The sequence below is a fragment of the Protobothrops mucrosquamatus genome, unplaced genomic scaffold (genome assembly GCF_001527695.2).
Source record: "Protobothrops mucrosquamatus isolate PMUCROS unplaced genomic scaffold, P.Mucros_1.0 scaffold1041, whole genome shotgun sequence".
NCBI classification, from domain to species: domain Eukaryota; kingdom Metazoa; phylum Chordata; class Lepidosauria; order Squamata; family Viperidae; genus Protobothrops; species Protobothrops mucrosquamatus.
In genome coordinates, this window is record NW_015387273.1 from 190,715 (window position 1) to 212,827 (window position 22,113).

Consider the following 22,113-nt stretch of genomic DNA (forward strand, 5'->3'; position numbering starts at 1 on the left):
GTCAGGCAACGCTTTGGCCGGTGCGGAGGGCGAAGGGGAGGCCGCTGCAGCGCCGAACTCCTGCGCCCGTCAGCTGGCGACCCCCAGACCTGCGCCCGTCAGCTGGGAGGTCTGGAGACGGAGCAGGCTGGCGTGGAGGGCGATGGGGAAGCGGTGGCTCGGTGGGCGGGGTCCTGCCTGCGCGCGAATGTCAGGCCCACCCGCCCCATCTGTAAAAGAAAAAGTATTCCGCCCAAGCATAACACAGAGGCTTGAGACACGGAGGCGCGGGACGCGGCGCGGTGCGGTGGGAGGCGGCAGGACGGGGGAGGGGTTACCTGCATCCTGCCAGCCGAACTCTGGAAGCCTGCCTGAATACCTGTATTTTCCGGCGTATAAGACGACTGGGCGTATAAGACGACCCCCGACTTTTGAGAAGATTTTCAGGGTTTAGAAAGTCATCTTATACGCCGGAAAATACGGTAATTTGCCTTCAAGAAACACATTAAGAAACAGGATAAGAAATATTTAATAAATAAACGACTAGGAGAGGAATTTATATCTGCTGGCTTAAAGAAAACCAATGGAGTTGTTCTATATATAAAACCCCAACTTAAACCTAACCTACTTTTAGTAGATGAGTATGGTAGACTTGTAGTAGTGGAAATTGAGCTTAATGGAATAAAACCAATAGTAGTAGGCCTGTATAGGCTAAATGATGATAAATGCAAATTCTTCAAATATCTTATGGACTAGTTAATAGCATTTTCATATATAAATTGGTTCATGTTGGGGGATTGGAATGGAGTGACTTTACCAGCTTTAGATAGATTATCATCTAAAAGAATAAACCCTCTCAGGATAAACTACTGAAATTTTCTTTGACATGATGGATAACTTAGTACTAATAGACTTATGGAGATATAAAAATGGTTCTGCTAGAGAATATACCTTTTTTTCCAGAAAGACATAAATCCTTTTCAAGGATTGACATGATTTGACTTTCTAAAAATCTTGCAAATAAAATTTTAAAAGTTGATATTTTACCTAAATCCTTCTCTGATCATAACCCAGTGCTTTTGGTACTTAGAGGAAAGAGGTTGAATTATAGATGGAGATTAAATGACGTTATTTTGCAAAAGGAGGTGATTGTGAAAGACTGTAAAAAAATTAAAAGATATTTTGATAATTTAGGTAGAGAAACAGCTTTAATGTGGGATGCAAGTAAGGCTGTTATGAGGGGTTATTTCATACAGTATAATTGTTTAGAGAAGAAATCCCTGGAAAAGATGCCAAATATATTAGATGAGATTAGACAGAAAGAAATTGAGTTACAAAAGACACTTACGGATGTAAAAATTTCACATCAAATTAAATTGTTACAGCAACAACTGTCCATGTTAACAGATCAAGAAATAGAAACAAAAATGAAGTATGTGAAACAAAAACATTTTGAATTTGCAAATAAACCAGGGAGATGGTTGGCATATAAATTAAGGAAAGGGAAAACCGATTGAGAAAATTTGTGAAAGGGATAAAGTAATAACTGATAATGAACTTGTTAAAAAACTTTCCATAATTTTTATTCTAACTTGTATAAAAAACAGAAGTTATATAGGTCTAAAATAGATTAATATCTTTTAAGACAAAGGTTATCTAAGTTATCACACTCCCAGAGGCAACTTGTGAATGACCTAATAAGTCTTCGAAATATCAGAAGCTATTAAAAAATGAAACAGGTAAAGCTCCAGGACCAGATGGCCTTACAAGTCAATACTATAAGTGTTTCAAGGAGGAACTTCTACAGCACTAAAGGACATAATAAATTATATAGTTTAGGAGGGAAGGATACCCCAAACATGAAAGGAAGCCAATATTGAGTTATTACCGAAGGAGGGTCAAGATCTTACAAAGACAAAGAATTATAGACCAATCTCATTACTGAACAATGACTATAAACTTTGCTGCAATTTTGGCAGAAAGTCTAAAGAAGATTTTACAGGTATATATTCATGAAGACCAATCTGGCTTTCTGCCAAAAAGACAGTTAAGGGATAATGTGAGGTCTGTTCTGAATATCACTGAAGACTTACAATACTACTATGAGAAACAGGCAGCTTTAATATTCCTAGATGCAGAGAAGGCCTTTGACAATTTAAATTGGACTTTTATGTTTAAAGTTCTGGAAGAAATGGAGAGGGATTTATTCAAGGAGTTAAAGCTATTTACACGTCACAGCAAGCAAAAAATGTTATTAATGGTGATTTAACCAATCCATGTGACATTCAAAAGGGTATGAGACAAAGCTGCCCCTTGTCTCCCTTGTTGTTTATTTTGGTGTTGGAAGTTTTGAATAGAGACATTAGGCAAGATGAGAAAATAATGGGTATAAATATCAAGAATGAAGTTTACAAATTGTGGGCATTTGCTGATGACTTGATTATATTCCTACAGGACCCAAAAAATAAGATAGAATATATGTTGAGGAAATTAAATGAGTTTGGGGTTCTAGCAGGTTTTAAAATAAATAAACAGAAAACAATAATGTTGATCAAGAATATGTCCTCCCAGGATGGTGATATATTGACTAAAAGATCTGGTTTCAAGTTTGAGAAAAAGGTGAGATATTTGGGGGTTATGCTGATAAATACAACCACAAAATTCTTTCAAAATAATTATGTACTTCTTTGGAATGATATATAAAAGGATTTACAAAGATGGAACAAACTACATTATTAGGCAGAATTTCAGTAATTAAAATGAATGTTTTACCAAAGATGCTATTTCTGTCCCAGACAATACCAGTACTTGCAACGGACATTCCATTTAAACAGTGGCAGAGGGATATCTCTAAATTCATATGGCAAGGAAAGAAACCAAGAATCAAATATAAGTTATTGCAAGATGCCAAGGAAAGAGGGGGTCTGGGTTTACCAGATTTGAAATAGTATTTTGATGCATGCTGTTTGATTTGGTTAAAAGAGTGGGTGAACCTTCAGAATAAGAGGCTGCTAGGTTTGGAAGGCCATGAATTAAGGTTTGGATGGCATGAGTATTTATGGTACAATAAAATTAAAGTAAATGTTGATTTTAATAATCACTTTATTAGATGTGCCATATTAAAAGTTTGGAATAAATATAAAACAAGGTTTTTTACGAAACCCTAAGAAGCTTTTTTTTAGAAAAGAAATGGTGGCGAAGCTGGGCTGGTGGACGTAAGGTAAAATAATATCTTTCAATTCTGGAGACCCCATCCTCAAGCCTAGGGAAGAATCAGAATTAGAAGGTCATGCTTGTCACTGGTTTACATATCAACAAATGAAGGAAAGATTTAAACTAGACAAAAAAGCCCATGGTTTTGAGTTTGCTAAAAATGAATTGGAAATCCTACTATGTGGTAGTGATGATCATATATTTGCCAAGGTCTATAAAACATTATTAAAATTGAATTTGGAAAATGAACATGTAAAACACTGTATGAGCCAGTGGACAAGGAATTTTGGGTATAATGTGATGTTAGAACAATGGGAGAATATATGGATAAAAGGCTTAAAACTCACATTAAATTATAACCTAAAAGAAAATTTCTACAAAATGACGTATTGCTGGTATTTAGCACCAGATAAGTTATCTAGAACAGGGCTTTTCAACCTTTTCACCCATTGTACCACTTTTAGGATATGGCAATATCCAAGTACCACCAGTCGCCTAGCAAGGTGTCAAAAACTTGATGACCAAAAAAAAAAAAGGAAAAAAGTGATAAAGTACAGGTAGTCCTCGACTTACAACAGTTCGCTTAGTGACTGTTCGAAGTTACAATGGCACTGAAAAAAGTGCTCCCCAAGGCACAGCCGAGCAAGACACCTGCCTGCCCACCCGGCGGCGCTCTTCCTCCTATCCGAGGTTTTCATTGTGAGCATTTTTGTTGAGGATTGGCAGCGGGGGTGGGATGGAGGGGTGTTTGGTTTTTATTCCCCCCGTCTGCTGGGTGGTTGCAGCAGGTTTTGGTCACTTCACATGACCCTGGGACACTGTGACCATCATAAATATGAATCAGTTGCCAAGCAACAAAACCCTGGAGATGCTGCAACATTCCAGCTGATCAGTGCTTCTTCTGCGCTCAGCAGAAGCGCCATAATCAGCACCAAGCTCCAACTGGAGCCTGGCGCTGATCCTGGCGTTTCCACTGAGCCCTGACAGTCCCAAAGAAGCACTGATCCTGGTGCTTCCGCTCAGCCCTGACAGCCCTGCAGCTCCACTCATCTCTCGCTCAGGCTTGTGCTCATTCCCCTCCCCCGCTACCACTTTTCTAGGATGGTTGCGTACCACCTGCCAGGTGCCAATGTACCACAGGTGGTACCCGTACCACTGGTTGAAAAGCCCTGATCTAGAATATATAAAGGTATTTCAAATGAATATTGGAAATGTAAATGTAAAGAAGGGACTTTTTATCATTTATGTTAGACATGTGATAAGGCAAAGATATATTGGAGTGGGATTCATATATTAATGGAGAAAATTCTTAAAGTGAACATAAAGATTAAACCAGAAACTTTCCTTCTGGGCCTAATGGAAAGAGAACTGGAAAAAAAATTGGAACTCTGATTTTACATATGGTGACGGCAGCAAGATTTCTCTATGCACAAAAGTGGAAGGATGCCATGAATGATTACAAAAGCTGATGGAATTAGCAGAGATGGTCAAATTGATTGTGCTGATAAAAGAAAAGAACATAAGTACTTTTGTTTCTACTTGGAAACCGCTTCTGGACTTTGTGCTTGAGGTGCAAAAAGTGATATCATGATTTTGTGTTTTACTGATTAGACTGATTTGCCGATACAGAAATGGCTAGTCCAAGTTACTATAGAAATGTAAACAGTTGAGATTTGATTTTAATGTCTGATTTTACTGCAACAGAGTCGGAAGTCAATGCCTTTTGTTTCTTCTCCCTCCTTTCTTCACACCTTTTTGTTTTCCCTTTTTCTATTGTTGTCCCCTACTATTTGCTTTTGTATTTTCACATTTTATGTTATAAATGAATAAAACTAAAAAAAAAAGACCTGCCCCAGTTTGATCCCTTAAGGAAATAAAACTCTTGACTCCATTTGAAGTAAAAAGGCATTTTTACTAAGGAATACTGGTTGCAGTAGAGCAGTGGTTCTCAACCTTTTTAATGCCACGACCCCCAACCGGTCGTAAGTCGAGGACTAAACCGGTCGTAAGTCGAGGACTAAACCGGTCGTAAGTCGAGGACTACCCAACCGGTCGTAAGTCGAGGACTTTCCCTGCCCAGGAGCACCGCGCATGCGTGGTTCCGCCCCCTGCGCTGGCCGAGGCGTAGCTGGCAAGCAGCAGAGATGGAGCAGGCTGACCACCAGCTGGCCCAGCTCAAGGGAGCTAAGACACCCGCCGGAAAAGGGGAAAAAAATGGCGGACAGCCTTGCTTGGCGACCCCCGTGAAATGGTCGATCGACCCCAAATGGGGTCGCGACCCATAGGTTGAGAACCGCTGCAGTAGAGTCAAGCAGAATCTGAAATTCCTATGTAGCAATACAGAACTAAACCCCTGGTTTCCCCTAGCCCTACTCCTGTGGGCAGTAGCGTACCCAATCCAGCACCACTGTGATATTATGAGAAACTCTGAGGTGTTTGGGCTGGTGAAATTCCACACTCGGGGCAAACAGCCTTGACAATGCCAGGATGCCAACATGAACTGGATTCCAGGCTGCTCTGTTCTTCAATTGTCAATTCCCCCATCCGAATTTCCCATTATAAAATATATATAACAACCTGACCATTTGTTCCCTTCTTGTTGCCCTCCCTTCCCCCACTGATGATAGAAGGCCAGCAAGGCGCAAAGCCGAAGCTGGTGGTTCTGACATGCTGTCCCCTTGACAGGGATGTTAGTCCTGCAAAACAGACAGAAAGGCACAACATAGAGAGAGAAAACAAGGCAAAATACAGTTAGTCCAAAAAGCTATTTCAGTTTATCAGGATACTGGTAGTGGAAGCTTTTGAGAAGTTTGCTCACTTTAATATCTTTAAAGTACACCCATTCAGTCTCTGAGGGGGGAAAGTCCTTCCACGCTACTAGGTGCTAAAGTTTTCCACAGTGTTTGAGCGAGTCCAAAATATCTTTAATTTCAAAGTGTTGTTCCCCCTCAATCATGAGTGGCTCGGATGGTGGTGGCCTTGGGTGCAGAAGGGATTGACTTTCCTGTTTCAGTAAGCTAGAATGAAAGATTGGGTGAATGCACCTAAGTGATTTCAGCAGCCCAAGTTCCCCTGTGACTGGGTTGATGATTCTTTTGATAGGGAAAGGACATATTTGGGACACAACTTTTTTGAGAGCTGTCTAGACTGTAAATATTTAGTGGAAAGGTACACTTATTGCTGTTTTGAAGTCTTTGGACTTTGTTCATTGTCTGCTTGTTTCTTATAAGACTCTCTTGCCTTCTCTAATGATTTCCTGATCACAGGTCAGGAGTCCTATGGGTGGGTCTTTTAAAGAGTCTTTTAAAGAGGAGATGGAGGGGGGTAGTCAAGGGCAGTTCAGGGATGGGTGCAAAGTCCTGTCCCGTGGCCACTTTAAACAGGTGAATCTGGTGCTGCTATATAGAGTTGTTATAGCCCACCTCAGCAAATGTCAGGAGGTCAGTCCAATTGTCCTGTTGGTAATTTATGTAGCACCCCAGTTATTGCTCTAGCATCCATTTGCATGTTCACACTTCCATTTCTGGCAGGGCACAAAATGCACGTTTAGAGAACAAGTCAGTGATCATCCAAATAACAGTGTTTCCTGAGCTCTCAGGTAGCTCTACTATGAAATCCATAGAAATTTCCTTCCGCTACAGGTTTGAGGAGTCCTAGTGTCTTCCCTTCCCATTTCTTCACTGAAGCGCAGACCGGGCAGCTAACCACATAGCTTTGAATGTCCTTTTTTAGTGATGGCCACCAGAATTGGCACTTAATCAGGTGCAGCGTTTTTACAAAGCCAAAATGTTCAGCAGTTTTCGAATCATGGCTTTTCACCAGGATTAGTAATCTTTGGCTTTCTGGAACATACAGCTTTGCCTCCACCCAGGCTAAGCTCCTTTGCATCATGCATTCATTTTTGTAAACCTGGAACCACTTGTCTCCCTCTAATGCTGCTTTTAGGGAGTCTGCTATGTCACCCCTGACCTGGGGTTGTTATTTCACCTATGTTTGGGTGATGACCAGTGCTGCGAGTTGGTGAGATGAGATAACTGGTCTCACTATTTCCTGTTTGGAACTAGTGTATTGGGGCATGCTGGACAGTGCATTGGCTAGGAAATTCTTCCCCCCTGGTAGTTAGTGGAGTGTGAAGTTAAACTGATTAAAGTACTGAGCCCTTCAAACTTGCTTGGGTGATAGCCACCGGGGCGTTTTTAGGGTTAAGTTTTTGTGGTCAGCCCACATCTTGAAAGGGGTCTTGCTCCCTTCCAGGAAGTGTCTCCACGTTAAGAATGCACAGCACATTGCATAAGCCTCCTTTTCCTACACTTCCCACTGCTGTTCAGTGTCACTCAATTTCCTGGAGGTGTATGCTCATGGCTGCAGGGCATCCTCGCTGTTCCTTTGCAAAAGTACTGTTCCCACTATCACATCGCTAGCATCCACTTGAATAATAAACAGGGCGTTAGAGTCTGGGTGTTTTATCACAGGTACGGCACCAAACAGCCATTTGAGGTTTTTTAACGCTGCCTGGCACTCCATTGACCAGTTAAGGGCTGACTCAGCCTGGGTTTCCCCACCCCTTGTGTCTTTAGTAAATTGATGATGGGGAGAGCAATTTGAGTGAATGATGGCATGAATTGGCGGTAAAAGTTTGTGAATCACAGGAAGCTTTCTGGTGTGAGGCAGAACCCATTCTAGCACCACTTTGCGTTTCTCGGGGTCCATTTCTATCCCCTCATGAGAAATGCGGTAGCCCAAATAGTCAATCTTGCTTTGGTGGAATTTGCACTTTGAAAGTTTAGCATATAGTTGGATGGCCCTAAGTTTCTTAAGCACTGCTCTAACCAGTTTCATATGCTTTGCCATAGTTTCATAGTATAGTTCAGTATGTCACCCAGGTAAACTAGCACACCTTTGTATAGATGCTAATGCAGCACCTCATTTATCAGCTGCATGAACACAGCAGGGGCCCCTTGTAGCCCAAAGGGGAGAACCCTGAATGGAAAACACCCTAAGAGACAGTTAAAAGTGGTTTTCCATTTCTCCCCTTCCTTAATCCGGACTCTATAGTAAGCTTCCTGCAAATCTTCCCCAGTTGCTGAGGGTCTCCATCAAATTTCATGCCCAGCAGTGAGGTCTTACTGTCCTTGCTGGCATCAGTCCCACAGGGGGCAGCGCTAGGCTGCCCCTCCAGGTGCTGGGGCTGCAGAGGCTGCTGCTACCGCAGATCCAGCTCCTCCATTGCATGCCACGGTGGATGCGGTTGCCCCATCAGTCGCTGAGGCCAGGTGTGGTTGATCTTCTGCCTGGGAGGCTTGGGCGAGGGCTTTGCACGCCTTGAGGTTTTCGAAAGCTCCCCGCATGAATTTGATGGCTTGTTCCATCATCAGTTGGCTTGGCCCTGTTCTCCACCCATCTCTTCCTCCTCCTTCTCCAGTTTTTCCAACACTATCCTCTGTTTCCACTGGCAGCTGCCACAGCTTCTGTGGGTGAAAGTCACCCCTGAGGCCTTCTCTTCCTAGTCCTTCCTTCTGACATCCAGGGACCACTTGGGCCTTGGCGGGTCCATTCAGAGAGATCCAGCCCAGGAGGGTGCCTGGACGAACCCTTCCCCCAGCATTCGATTTTCTCTTTGTTGCTCCCTTGAACTGACATTGCGTGCACAGTCCCCACAGTAGAGATGATGTCCTCTTGACCACAATTGCAAATTCTGCTTAATATCAGACCTGCCCCAGTTTGATCTTTTAGGGAAGTAAAACTCTTGACTCCATTTGAAGTGAAAAGGCACTTTTACTAAGGAATACTGATTGCAATAGAGTCAAGCAGAATCTGAAATTCCCATGCAGTGATACAGAATTAAACCCATGCGTTCCCTAGCCCTCCTCCCGTGGTCCATACTGTAGCCAATCCAATATTATGAGAAACTGAGATGTTTGGGCTGGTGAAATTCCATACTCAGGGCAAATTGCCTTGAAGATGCAGGGGCGCCAGCATGAACCAGATTCTAGGCTGCTCTGTTCTTCAACTGTCAATTCCCCCCTCCCAATTTCCCCTCATAAAAATATACAGCAACCTGACCATTATTCCCCCCTTGTTCCCCTCCCTTCCCCCACTAATGACAGAACCCCCGCATGGAGCAAAGCTGAAGCTGGTGGTTCTGACAGAACATTTCTTTCCTCACCCCAACCTAGCTTTTTTCCAGCTGTTATCTTTTAATTTAAAAATAGCAGCTAATTCCTTAGAAGAGTGTAGCACTTTTAAGAGGACCCTGCAGTTAGAGATGTTAACTCACATCTTACTGGCCTGGCAATATTCATGAATCTTACTGCACTCCAACAGTTTATCCTAGAGAGTAAGACATCTCTGACTTAATTACAGAATTTTAAGTCCCCAAACTATAATAAAATCTTATTATGAGCTATTTTAATGGATACACCATTTACCTGATATGTTGTAAGAGCTCTGAAACTTCTGATTACAGTACACAGTAGTCTGTGCCTGTCTCATTTGACATAATTACCCCCAGAAGCAAAATATAACAGTTTGATCGTGATACCTTCACTTTTAATCTCTTTCACCTGGTGTTTTTTCTTACAATTGTTGAAGAAGCAGGTAAATGTGAATGCAAGTATAATAAATAGCATTGAGACAATGTTCTTTAATTAAGATACTTCACCTGCCACAGAAGTATCCAAGTGGTGTTTTAAGCAGAGCTATTATTTTATATCTTTCAAGCTCTTTAAACCATAAGGAACTTCTTTTTTTCCAAAAAATATTAAAATAAAATGACCCTTAACTATGGCAGTCTGAACCCAGGAAGATCTACAAGTCATAGATCAATTCCTGTAAGGATAAAGCATAGGTTAAATGGTTCCATCTCACAGGATAGCACATTAATGCAATCCATCCTAAAGCTAGATTTTATGTCAAGGCAGAGAGACAAATATAGTGCCTTGTATTTCACTATTTTTGAGTAATGCTCAGTCCTATTTCAATCCAATGTATTGGTATTCCCAGATAGCTAATACTCTTTACATTCTATCAGTATACTAATGTAGGAACTCAGACATTTTCCTGAAAATGAAAGACTTATTTTTAATCCATCCTTCAGTTATCCTAAGAGGGCTTATCTTGCTCCGTAGTGCTTTCCACAACAACACAGAAAAGTAGATAAAAATAGTTAAGCACATTGGATGGTTCCCATATCCTATATTGAGCATTCATCTCATAAAGAGAGTCAATTATTCAAAAATAAATTTATATGCTTTTCTTTAAAAAAGAAAAAAACTTTGTTTAGAAATAAGTTGTACTGGGAAATATAGGAAACTTCTCAATTCTTGCAGACTCTCATAATTTTCTAGCTTGCCAGGTGTACTTAATTGTTACGACGTTGTTTTTTTTTTTGAATCACACAAATTTATCATATGAGCCAGGAATAAAATCATTACAAAATTCACTAAACCTAAGAAATGAACTTGATCTGGGTTCCATAATAAAACTGTGATATGGATCAAAATTCAGTTCCTGTAAGGGATTGCCATGCTTGCTATGCGCTCTTAATGAAATCCCATATTTCCTTACTTTCAGTTAACACCATGTGTTCTTATTTTCACGAGAAACACATTTTCAACTGGTTCATACAGTGAATTAATATTTTAGATACAAAACTATAAAATTACTTTATCTCAAACACTCCATCAGATAAGGCACCACCAAAACTCAGATCAGATAAAGGTGAGCCTGTTATTAAACTGCAGCATTCAAGTTCTTCAGTGGATATTGCCAAGGGGAAGGATTGCTGAGAGTTTCCATTTCTAACTTAGAATGTCTGCTCTTTCTGAATAAATCTAAAAAATTTAGTTTGCTTAACACATTTTTATTTTATTTTTTTCAGGAATTTGGGAAGTCCTGGGAACAGATTCAATCAGAAGATGATCGAGAATTGTTCCACAATCAAGAAGAGTATTAGGAATTTTTGTTTCATATTTAAGGGATTCTTTAGGCTTGCTTATATGATAATGATAGACAAAATAGCAGTCACTGAAAAAAAATAAAAATGAGATTTTCAACCCTTTCAAGTATAAATAGTAATTATGGGGAATGGTAATAAATTGGCATAGTGAGATTAAAAAGGGACAATCTAATATCTTTAATTTTATTTTCTTTAATGATATCCCACCTCAAACTTACTTTTCCACCTCAAGGGAAAATGTTACAGTTCTTTAATGTAGTAGGGCAATTTATAAGAAAATGTTACAGAGTGATCCTGTTAATAGACAATAAAAACAATAAAGGTGGGATATAAAATAAATAAATAAATACAGAAAGAATCAGGCAGGGCTGTGCAGCTCTTTGAATTCAAAGAGAAGTGGTTCTTTGAAGAGTGTGGGGACATTCATATATTACCTATGTGTAACTCCTTAAAGCAGCTGATGCTTTTCTCTGTAGTTGCCTTCTATAGCCCAGAAAGGTTTGGTTGAAGAAATTGCAGACAAGTATGATGTACACTTTTAAGTGCTGTTTTCAATCCAACTTGCACAATTCTAGATTCAAATTCCAGAATAGTTTCAGTATTTCATGTCTTACCACTAGACTGCTGGTCATTGTGTATTTCCTTTGTCTTGTCATCCTTCCCCTACTTGATGCCTTTCAGGTATATTGGATGTGGCTTCCATTAGACCAGGGGTTTTCAAACTTGGCCCTTTTATGACTTGTGGACTTCAACTCCCAGAATTCCTCAGCCAGAGTGCCTGGCTGAGGAATTCTGGGAGTTAAAGTCCACAAGTCATAAAAGGGCCAAATTTGAAGACCCCTGCATTAGACTGAAAGAAATGACAAAAGAGCCACATTTCCTACATCCCCCAGGAGAGGTTACATAACAAAAACAGTATTTTTTCTCATCAGTGTTCAATAAACTAAACCTTAACTTCTTGCCTCCAGCTATATCCATTTCTTCAGATTATTACTTTAAAGTTATTAACAATGGATGAAATTGGAGAACAAGCAAGTTAGAAGAAGGTGAAACTGAGCCATGGTGTTGAGAATGTACCGTAATTCTTTATCTAGGTCTTTAGAATGTGGCCTATACAAGTAGCTTTAATTACTATAGAGTAGCCTTGTCTGAAAAAACTGGGAGAAATATTGTCATGTTAGAATAGAATTCACCTTGCAAGCTGACAAGTGTTCCTCAAAGCATTCTTATCTTCATGTTAGATAGTATATAGCCTCCAACAATTGTTTTTTATGAAATTATACATATTTATCAAATCCCCAAACAGAAAGATACAATATTTTACATGTACTCTTTAGTTTTACATAAGCCACTTTTTATAACTGCAATATTGGGTTGGCCAAAGACCACAATGGAGTTAGAATATTATGGTGGCATTGTTTCAGTAGATGGAAAAGAGATGGGGGAGGTGTTGGTTTTTTAGTGGGGTAAAGCTACACTTAAGCTTAAATACATGGCATCTACTTTGCTTTGCTGCTAAAAATTAACCACTTAAATTTTGGTAACTGCAAAAAAACATTCTGGGATATGTTATTTCTTTCTTTCTTTGAAATAAGCAGCACCCAGCCAGAAGAATCTTTGCCCCATTTGGGTGATATATATTATTATATTCCATCTATATAACAGTTAATAGATAGAATAGTTATCTCATCAAAATGCTGGGACAAGAAGAAAATACCAGTGTGCTTGAGAATTGCAAAGCTTGCAATGCTACAAAAATAATATGTGGGAAAATGTATACATGGCAAAACAACTTAGAGTGGATTAGACATGTTCAGTGACCATAGAAAACTGAGTATCTTCAGGGGCAGGAAGGAGAAACTAAAAACCAATGGCAGGGGTGTCAAACTGCTGGCCCGTGGGCCGGATGCATCATCTGGAAGCCGCGCCCCCCCCCATTGCCATCATTACGTGACGTCGCGAGTTTGACATGTCTGACCTATGGGGACAGGAATGCAAGAGGAGATTGCAGCTGACTGATGGGAGCAGAGTTCCACCTTTCTGCTTTTTTGTGGGAATACATGAGTTAAAACAGATTTTGTTTCCATGCCTATAGTTTTTCTGGACAATTTCAAAATGCCAGTTACAGATGATTCGTTACATTGTTTCTTTATAGGGACTGGTCTGATTGGGAAGAACATCCTATTTGTGCAGTCTGCCTCTTCTGTGAAAAGCAAGATGACACCACAGAAAAACTCTGTGTTCACATGAAGGTAAGAAGAATGTAGTAATGCATACTTTACATTATGCATTAGAAATTACATACTGTGAGTTTGTTATGGAGGTATTTGTTTTAGCAGGTTCTTTATTATGAATTTCTTTATTCCATTTAGATCCATTTTTTTCCAAAGAGCTCAAAGGAATTTTCATGGAGTTCCCCTTCATTTTATCTATAATAAACCTGTAAAAAAATTGGGCTGATAGATGGACTGGCCCAGTGAATTTCCCTGACTAAGGGTAAACTTGAATCTACATCTCCCCAATCCTTTACACCTTAATCATTATAATACACCAGTTGTTTGTTATCTCTTTGTTAGTATTCATTAATTTTAATGGAACTATAGTCCTGGATTTACAGATTAGATCCAGAGCTACTCATGCTGGAAAAAGGAAGAACATCTTGACTCAGAAATTTCAGGAAATCTATTTTAAATACTTTAGGGATTTAGGTGAATGCATGATGGGCTTCAGATTTAGTAGAGAATGATGTGTGGACACTTATCTTGCTCTTGAAGCACAGCTATGCTTCCATGAATGTAATGTAGCACTTTGTGTGATCTAGGATTCCACTTAATTAACATTCTAAATGTGTGGACAGGATACATGGTGCAAGCAATATAAGTACACCTCTTCATAAAACCTCCAATATCAACACATGAAGATTTGAGAGAGAATCCAAAGAATCAGAAAAGAGCTGGAAGGGACCTTGGATATCTTCTACTCCAACCCCCTGTTCAAGCAGGAGACCCTATACATTTCAGATAGGTGGCTGTCCAGTCTTTTCTTAAAAACCTTCAGTGATGAAGCACGTACAACTTCTGAAGACAAGTTGTTCCACTGGTTAATTGTCCTCACTGTTAGGAAGGTTCTCCTTAATTCCAGGTTGCTTCTCTCCTTCATTAGTTTCCATCCATTGTTTCTTTTCTTGCTTTCTGGTGTTTTGGAAAATAAGTTGACCCCCTCTTCTTTGTGGCAGCCTCTCAAATACTGGAATACTGCCATCATGTCACCTCTTAGTCCTTCTTTTCTCTAGATTAGCCATACCCAATTCTTGCAACTGTTCTTCATAAGTTTTGTTTCCAGGCCCTTAATCATCTTAGTTGCTCTTTATTGCACTTTTCCCAAAGTCTCAACATGGTCTTACTAAGGATTTATAAAGCGGTACTAATACTTCACGTGATTTTGATTCTATTTATACAACCAAGGATTATATTAGCTTTTTTGGCTGCTGCCGCACACTGTTGGCTCATGTTTAAGTGATCGTCCAATAGGACACCAAGGTCCCTCTTATAGTTACTGTTTTTGAGCCAGGTTTCACCTAATTTGTACTTGTATCCTGGTTTTCCTGCCTAGGTGTAAAACCTAGCTTTTCTCCACATTAAATTTCATGTTGTTGGAGAGGATAGGGCCCATTGTTCGAGTCTGTCAAAATCTTTTTAGATCCTGAGCTTGTCCTCTGGGGTGTTGGCTATTCCTGCCAGCTTAGTGTCATCTGCAAATTTGATGAGTTTGCCTTCTATTCCCTCATCTAAGTTATTATGAAGATATTTAAGAGTACTGGGCCTAAGACAGAGCCTTGTGATAGCCCACTGCTTACTTCTCTCCATGTGGATGTAGTACCCTTAAGGACTACTCATTGAGTGCAGTTTGTCAGCCAGTTACAAATCCATCTGGTGGTGATGCTGTCTATTCCGCCTCTTTCTAGCTTACCAAGAAGTAGGTTATGGTCTACTTTGTCGAATGCCTCGATGAAGTCTAAGTATGCTATCTCCACAGCATTTCACTGGTCTACTAATTTAATCACTTTATCAAAGAATGAAATAAGATTGGTTTGGCATGATCTGTTTTTAACAGACCTGTGCTGTTAAACTGTTCATACCTGTTCACAGATTTTTTTAAAATTATTTTTTCCACTATCTTCCCAGGTATTGATATTAGGCTGATTGGTCTGTAGTTTCCTGGGTCTGTTTTTTCCCTCCTTTTTTGAAGATGGGAACCATATCAGCTCTTTTCCAATCCTCTGGTAGTTCCCTGATGCTCCAAGATTTTTGAAAGATGTGGTGCAATGGTTCTGAGATAACATCTGCCAGCTCACTCAGAACTCTGGGATGTAACCCATCAGGTCCTGGTGATTTATAGTCATCATGATCACACAGGTGTTCTCTTTCCATTTTCTTGCTTATTTTAATTTTAATTTTTAGTCTATCTTTTACAGTTATGTTTTTGGTAGGTTGGACTATAATTTTGTTTTGGTGTTTGTTTGTTTTTTTGCATGAAGACTGATGCAAAGAATGAGTTAAGGAGCTCTGCTTTTTCTCTATTGCCTATTATTTCCTTGCCATCTTTTCTCATTAGTGGACTGACTGTTTCCTTGACTTTTTTCTTGTTATTTATATATTTAAAGAAACTATTTAAAAAATATTTGTTCATTCTGATCCTTTACTTTCCTGATTTCATCTTTGCAGATTTGGGCTATCTGCTGATACTCTGGCTTAGTTACATGTCCCTTTTTCCCTTTTTTTTGTACTTGTCCTTTTTGTCTTTCAGTTTATCAGAGAGATCTTTGTGCAACTATGCTGGTTTCTTCTTGGGTTTCTTGTTTTTCTTTTTCAATGGTATTGTGTTGGACTGGGTTTTTATGATCATACTTTTCATAGTTTCCCATGCTTCTTGAGTTGTTTTCCCCTTTAGGATTTTTATCCATGAAATTTTGCTTAGGCTCTCTCTGATTTTCTAAAATCAGCTCTTTTAAAGTTTAAAACACTGGTTGCATTATATTATATTGCTTATGTTTGCATTATATTGAATTCCAATATGATGTGGTCACTCTTGCCCAAGGTTCTGGCAACTTCAACTCCCTCTATCACTTCTCTATTAATAAGAATTAGGTCCAGTATAGTTTTTCCTCTAGTTCCCTCCTCTACCTTTTAAAGGATGACAAAGTTGTAAGCTAAGTTGATTAGGAAGAGTTTCCCACACTTCTTAAGTTGTTTTCATTCTTGAGGTAGTAGGAAAAGGGCTGTATCTATGGTCTAGTTACCTGTTCATTTTGAAATGATTTATGTGTTAAACTGAAAATCTGAGAGGGGCTGAAATCTCCATCCAATCCAGAATAGAAATAGCTTGGGATAAAGTTTAGTGACTAAAATATTCACCTAAGGGGCTGTGGCTGGGTTAATAACTGTGTGGTAAGACATGATTTATATTAACATTGTTTGCTGGATAAAAGTGATAATCCCTAGTTCTAAGGTTTTGAGAAGACAATAAATATTTTGAAGAATTAATGTTTTGTACTGTGCTTATTGGAATTTTATAACATTTATAATTACAACAAATAGTTGAGTAAAAAATAATACAGCAGTATGTTTCAATATAATATTATATAGTACAGTTATTTCTGGTTTTCACAAAATTAGCATTAATCAAATATAACTAATTCAAAACCTTTCAAAAACTTTTTTTCTTTCCAAACCCAGGAGGCTCATGGATTTAACTTGTTAAAAATTAAGTCTGAGTATGGTAAGTAATCCACACTTTGTATTAAAGAAATTGCTCCTCATAAAAATCTGGGGGGGGATGTTAGAACATAAATCAGCATATACAGTTCAAGGTTTTTTTTAATTATCTGGACTTTTACTGCAGTTTTCCTTTCTTAAGTGTTAATATCAATTGTTTTTCGATGGTTCTCAAGAAACCGCTGTGTAAATGAGCTGCATGATTTTTTAATAGCTGCTCAGGTTTCAGCACTGAAGGAATAAATATCATGGCACTATTCGCTTTATTTATCCTTAAACAATATACAATTACCCTTCTAAATCAAATGATCAACAGATATGCAGAACTAACTTATTCAAGAACAATAAATGAGGCTTAAGCACTATAAACACAAGATCATGTGGTCCAATAATCTTATTTGGATATGTCATCTTCTTCCCTAAAACATGTTTTTGTTTGATAGATCTGAATTTTTATCAACAAGTAAAACTAGTGAATTTCATCAGGAGACAGGTGCACCAGTGTCAGTGTTTTAAATGTGAGAAAAAATTCCAGTTGAAAAAAGAGTTAATACATCATTTGGAAGATAGCAAACATATAGCATATCTGCCGAACAGATCTGTTTGGGATCAACCACAGTAAGTTATGTATGTATGCTCCATCAGTATTGTAGACAGTGTATTATAAGACCTAATTGACAGGCAAGGTTTGTATTCTTTTAATCTATGCAGGCTGCAAACCAACCAGTCATTCAAAATGCTCTCTGATCAACACACTTTCAAATAAAAGTGCTATTACAATTTGCTAGATATTATTGCTTGTTTTAAAATGGAATATTTTCATTAGACAGGGTATGTCACTTAACAAGTGACAAATAGAGAACAGTAGTTTTTCTATTACAAACAATTCAATGTGTTTAAGAATGCAAGATAATTTAAAGTTTATAGAAAGTAGGAATACAGAATTAATTTATTACCAACTTGAAATTCAGAAACAGCACCGGCATTGTTGGTTTGTACCTTCAAGAATCTGTAATGACTGAATATATTGATTATATGAAATAAAAAGATACATATATATATGCATGTGAACATATACATTATGTGCACATATCACAAATTGTGAAGCAGTTTCCCAGTAATGCTTCCCATTTCACTGGGAACTGTGTTAAGAATTGGAATCAGGGAACAGGATCCAATTGCATGAGTTCTTTATTTGGCATTACCTACATGCTGTTATTGCTGTCCTGCCATTCTTCCATAGCACCAGTAGCACTGAAATAAAGAAATAATAGATCTATAGTGTACCACACATCATTTCAGTCCACCCTAACCAGTATCACACAAAACACAGCAGTACCAAGAGATAGCCACCACTATTGCCAATTTCTACTTAAATGACAGGCTATTGCTGTTTATGGAGTTGCAATAGCCATAACCATTTCAGTAATGTTAGGTTCAGTCATAATGCTATAAGAGGTATGGGTAAAGAAAATATCAATTAGATATGTTGCTTTTTTTGTTCTGTTCAGGTACTATTTTCCTACCTATGAAAATGATACTCTTCTCTGTGCACTTTCTGACAACGAGGATGGACTGACAGCTGAAAAACGAACAGAAAACATATCTGTCATTAGTGAGGATATTTCCAACATAGAGGCTTTGAAACAGAGCAGTGTATTAAATGAGCTTCTTCATGACGAGTTAAATAACATAGAAACATAATTACAATGAAAAAATCTTAACTGGTTTTCAAATTGAGAAAAGGGTAAAATATTTGAGTATTACTATGTCCAACATGAATGGTTATTTCAAAATAATTATATTACAGTATGGAATGAAATTAAGAAAAATCTATTAAGATGGAAAGAGGTGAAATTTATCCTTTCTTGGAGAAATTTCTGTAATAAAAATGAAAGTGTTACCTAGAGTGTTGTTTTTATTTCAAACAATACAATTTTGAAAAATGATATGCCTTTTAAGCAATAGCCAAGTTATTGTCTAGATTTGTATGGCAGGGAAAGAAACCAAGGATTACATATAAATTCTGCAGGATGCAAAAGACTGATTAGGATTACCTGATTTTAAATTGTATTTTGCAGTAAGTTGTTTGGGTTGGATGAAAGAATGGGACCTGCTGAGAAATAAAAGAATGAAGTTTGGTGGGCATGAGCTTTTTTATGGTACAATAAAATTATTGTTAATGTAGATTTTAAAAATCATTATGTGAAAAGTGCCATATTAAAATAAATATAAGTACAGGTTGTGGCTAAATATATATTTTATCAACCTCTGTACAGGAAGCATTCTATAGAAGAGAAACCGCAGGTAGAAATAAATGGTTAACATACAAATATTTACTAGTACAAGAGGGTGGAGAAATTGGGATAAAGTCAAGAAAACAATTAACTGTAGAACAGACATGTCAAACACAAGGCTGGATGCGGCTCACGAAGTGGTTTCATGTGGCCCGCGAAGCCATCCTGGAAACAGTGAGAGAACGGCCCCCGCTGCCTTGGCCCTGGCCCAGGCCGGCCGGGAGCCAATGTACAATTTTGTGGTGGCCATCTATGCTGAAATGCATTCAGTCTTAGCTCCACAAGGCCGTCTAGAAACAGCGAGGAACCAGCCCCTGTTGTGTCAGCCCCGCTCCCTGGGTGCATGCTGGGGAGGTGTCACCCTTTGTGAGGAATGAAGAAATGGACCATGCCTTGGCGCTTGCCCCAGTCCCACCCTCTTCTGCCAGAGACCCTCAGATCTGTTCCACTCCTGCCCAGGCATCCTTGACACGAACAATGTAGAGCTGGCCATACCCACCTAGTAGACCACACCCACTCCATCCACGCCCACCCAGTAGGCCGCACACACCCTGGCCACACACCCCTGCAACCGCAATGCTGATGCGGCCCTCAATGAAATTGAGTTTGACACCCCTGCTGTAGAAGGACATTGTTTCTGATTGTATGCACAGTTAAAAAAAAGATACAATAGAAATAAAAAGATAAAATGAATTGAAAATTACAAAGCATAATTTGAAATTGAACTATAGTGCGTACAAATGATGAACATGTAATACTGTAGCAAAAATTAATAAAATTTTAAGTTTTTAAACAGAAGAACAAGTTAAAGATTGCATGACAAAATGGGCTATTAATTTGAGATAAAATATAGAGATGGCTATTTGGGAAAGAATATGGGCAACTGGTATTAAATTTAGAGTCATAATTTATGAGAAAAAAATTGTAAAATGATGTATCATTGGTCTATGACACCAAATAAATTATCAGAAATGTACAACTGTATTTCAAACCAGAGTTGGAAATATGAAAACATGAGGGGCATTTTATCATGCAGGGTGGATTTGCACAAAAGCTAAGAAAAAAAACACTAAGAAATGTTGGATATACAGTAAATGTGTACAAAGAATTTTAAAGGTTATTATTGTAAAAGAAACCAGATTTTTTCTTATTGGGACTCAAGGATAATTAATTAGAAAAAACTCATGGTGTATTGATTTTGTATGCGTTAACTTCAGCAAGAATACTATATACACAACAATGGATGAACAGAGAGAGCCAGTTTGGCCTAGCAGTTAAGGCATCAGGCTGGAAATCAGGAGACTTGAGTTTCCCCTTAACCAAGAAAGCCAGCTGGGTGAGCTTTGGCCAGTCACTCTCTCTCTCAGCCCAACTCACCTCATAGACTTGTGAAAAAATAGGACGAAGGGGTGTTAGATATGTTCTTCGCTTTGAGTTATTTGTAAAAATAACAAAAGTGGGATATAAATAAATAAAAGTGAAATCCCTACATTGGATAAAGGGAATGTGAAAATGTCAGAATTCACTGAGATGGCAAACTGACTTCTTTGGTCAGAGAAAAAAACAATAAAAACTTTTCTGAAAGACTGGAAATGTATGGATGTTTTGCTGAAAGAAGAAAGTAATGAACTGATGATTTATGCATTTGAAGGAAAGAGACTAAAAGGATTTATGTAGCATCTTGAAAAGAAAGTTGAAAGTCATACATTTCTTTAGTTTTTTCTTTTTTAATTGTACTTATTGTTTCTTTTCCTTTATTTCCCTTTCTTTCTTTTGTCTTATTTTACTACTTCATTTATGATTGCTTAGAATACAGTCTTTTAGAGGGCAATCCAGTTTGTAGATTTGTGGGAGGATGATAATGGTGATGATATTGTCACTTCCTAAAGCATGCTGACTTACTGTATGTTGGCTAAGATCAGGGGTCTTCAAACTTGGCCCTTTTATGACTTGTGGACTTCAACTCCCAGAATTCCTTAGCCAGGCATGCTGGCTGAGGAATTCTGGGAGTTGAAGTCCACAAGTCATAAAAGGGCCAAGTTTGAAGACCCCTGGCTAAGATAAAAGGTGGGAGTTGTGATTTTCTTTTCTCCCCCTTTTGATTTTCTTTTGTTTTCTCACTGACAAGAGTGGAAAGAAGCACCTAATGGCAAATCGAGGACTGGAACAGTCTTTATTTTTATCTGTTGTTAGAGGAACAAAGGTTTTAAGACCTATTAGCCTGAGATTGGCTCTGCTGCAGATGTTCCATCTACCCTCCCCCCCATCACCTGCCAACAAAACACAGCCAGCAGCACTTCTTTGCCAAAAAGGACTGTGAGTGCCATTTGGTGATGAAGCTCCAGCAGACAATAGAATATCAGCTCTAAAACAGCTAATAGGTTTAAGATTTTAGCTTATGTCAAATGTACCCAATTAGGCATAATGATAGAAAAATACATTTAGTGTTACAACCATAATTCTCAATACATTATAAAAGTATTTAAAAAATTTCCTGCATATACACTGTTACGGTTCGTTTTGTGTGAAGGTTTTCCATAAAACAATCCCATGGCTATCATAGCATAAGCATCTGCAGTCAAATGTAACAAGTGAAGATGACTTTATGTCCCTACCTGCTGTTATTTGGGAGCTGGATTAAGCAAATCTGCCTTCAGCATCAATTCTTATCAGCATCATAAGACTGTACTGAATACGGAATGACATGCTCCTGAAATCAATTCAAGCATTTAAAAGAATGATATGGATATTGGTTCCTTGTAATTTGTTCCATGTGGACGCAAAAATTATAGAGGCAATGCCAGTGAAGTGGTACAAAATAATAAAACATGTTCAATAGTAAAACCATTCTCAGAACAATAAAACAATTGGAAATAATTTTAAAATATATTAT

General features: G+C 38.5%; 1 protein-coding gene across 3 annotated transcripts in view; it reads left to right on the plus strand.

Annotated features, from left to right (window-relative positions):
* The window catches only part of ZNF277 (zinc finger protein 277), a 107,679-nt gene extending 88,853 nt beyond the window's left edge, over positions 1–18,826 (plus strand). For 2 of the 3 annotated variants that reach the window (XM_015820010.1, XM_015820011.2), the window contains 5 exons: positions 11,072–11,139; positions 13,305–13,401; positions 16,885–16,927; positions 17,367–17,541; positions 18,435–18,826. In XM_015820010.1, the coding sequence (XP_015675496.1) occupies positions 11,072–11,139; positions 13,305–13,401; positions 16,885–16,927; positions 17,367–17,541; positions 18,435–18,627 (576 nt within the window). In that variant the 3' untranslated portion in view covers positions 18,628–18,826. The remainder of the gene's footprint in view (positions 1–11,071; positions 11,140–13,304; positions 13,402–16,884; positions 16,928–17,366; positions 17,542–18,434) is intronic. The other variant, XM_015820012.1, reaches the window with a different exon arrangement.
* The last annotated feature ends 3,287 nt before the right edge of the window (positions 18,827–22,113 follow it).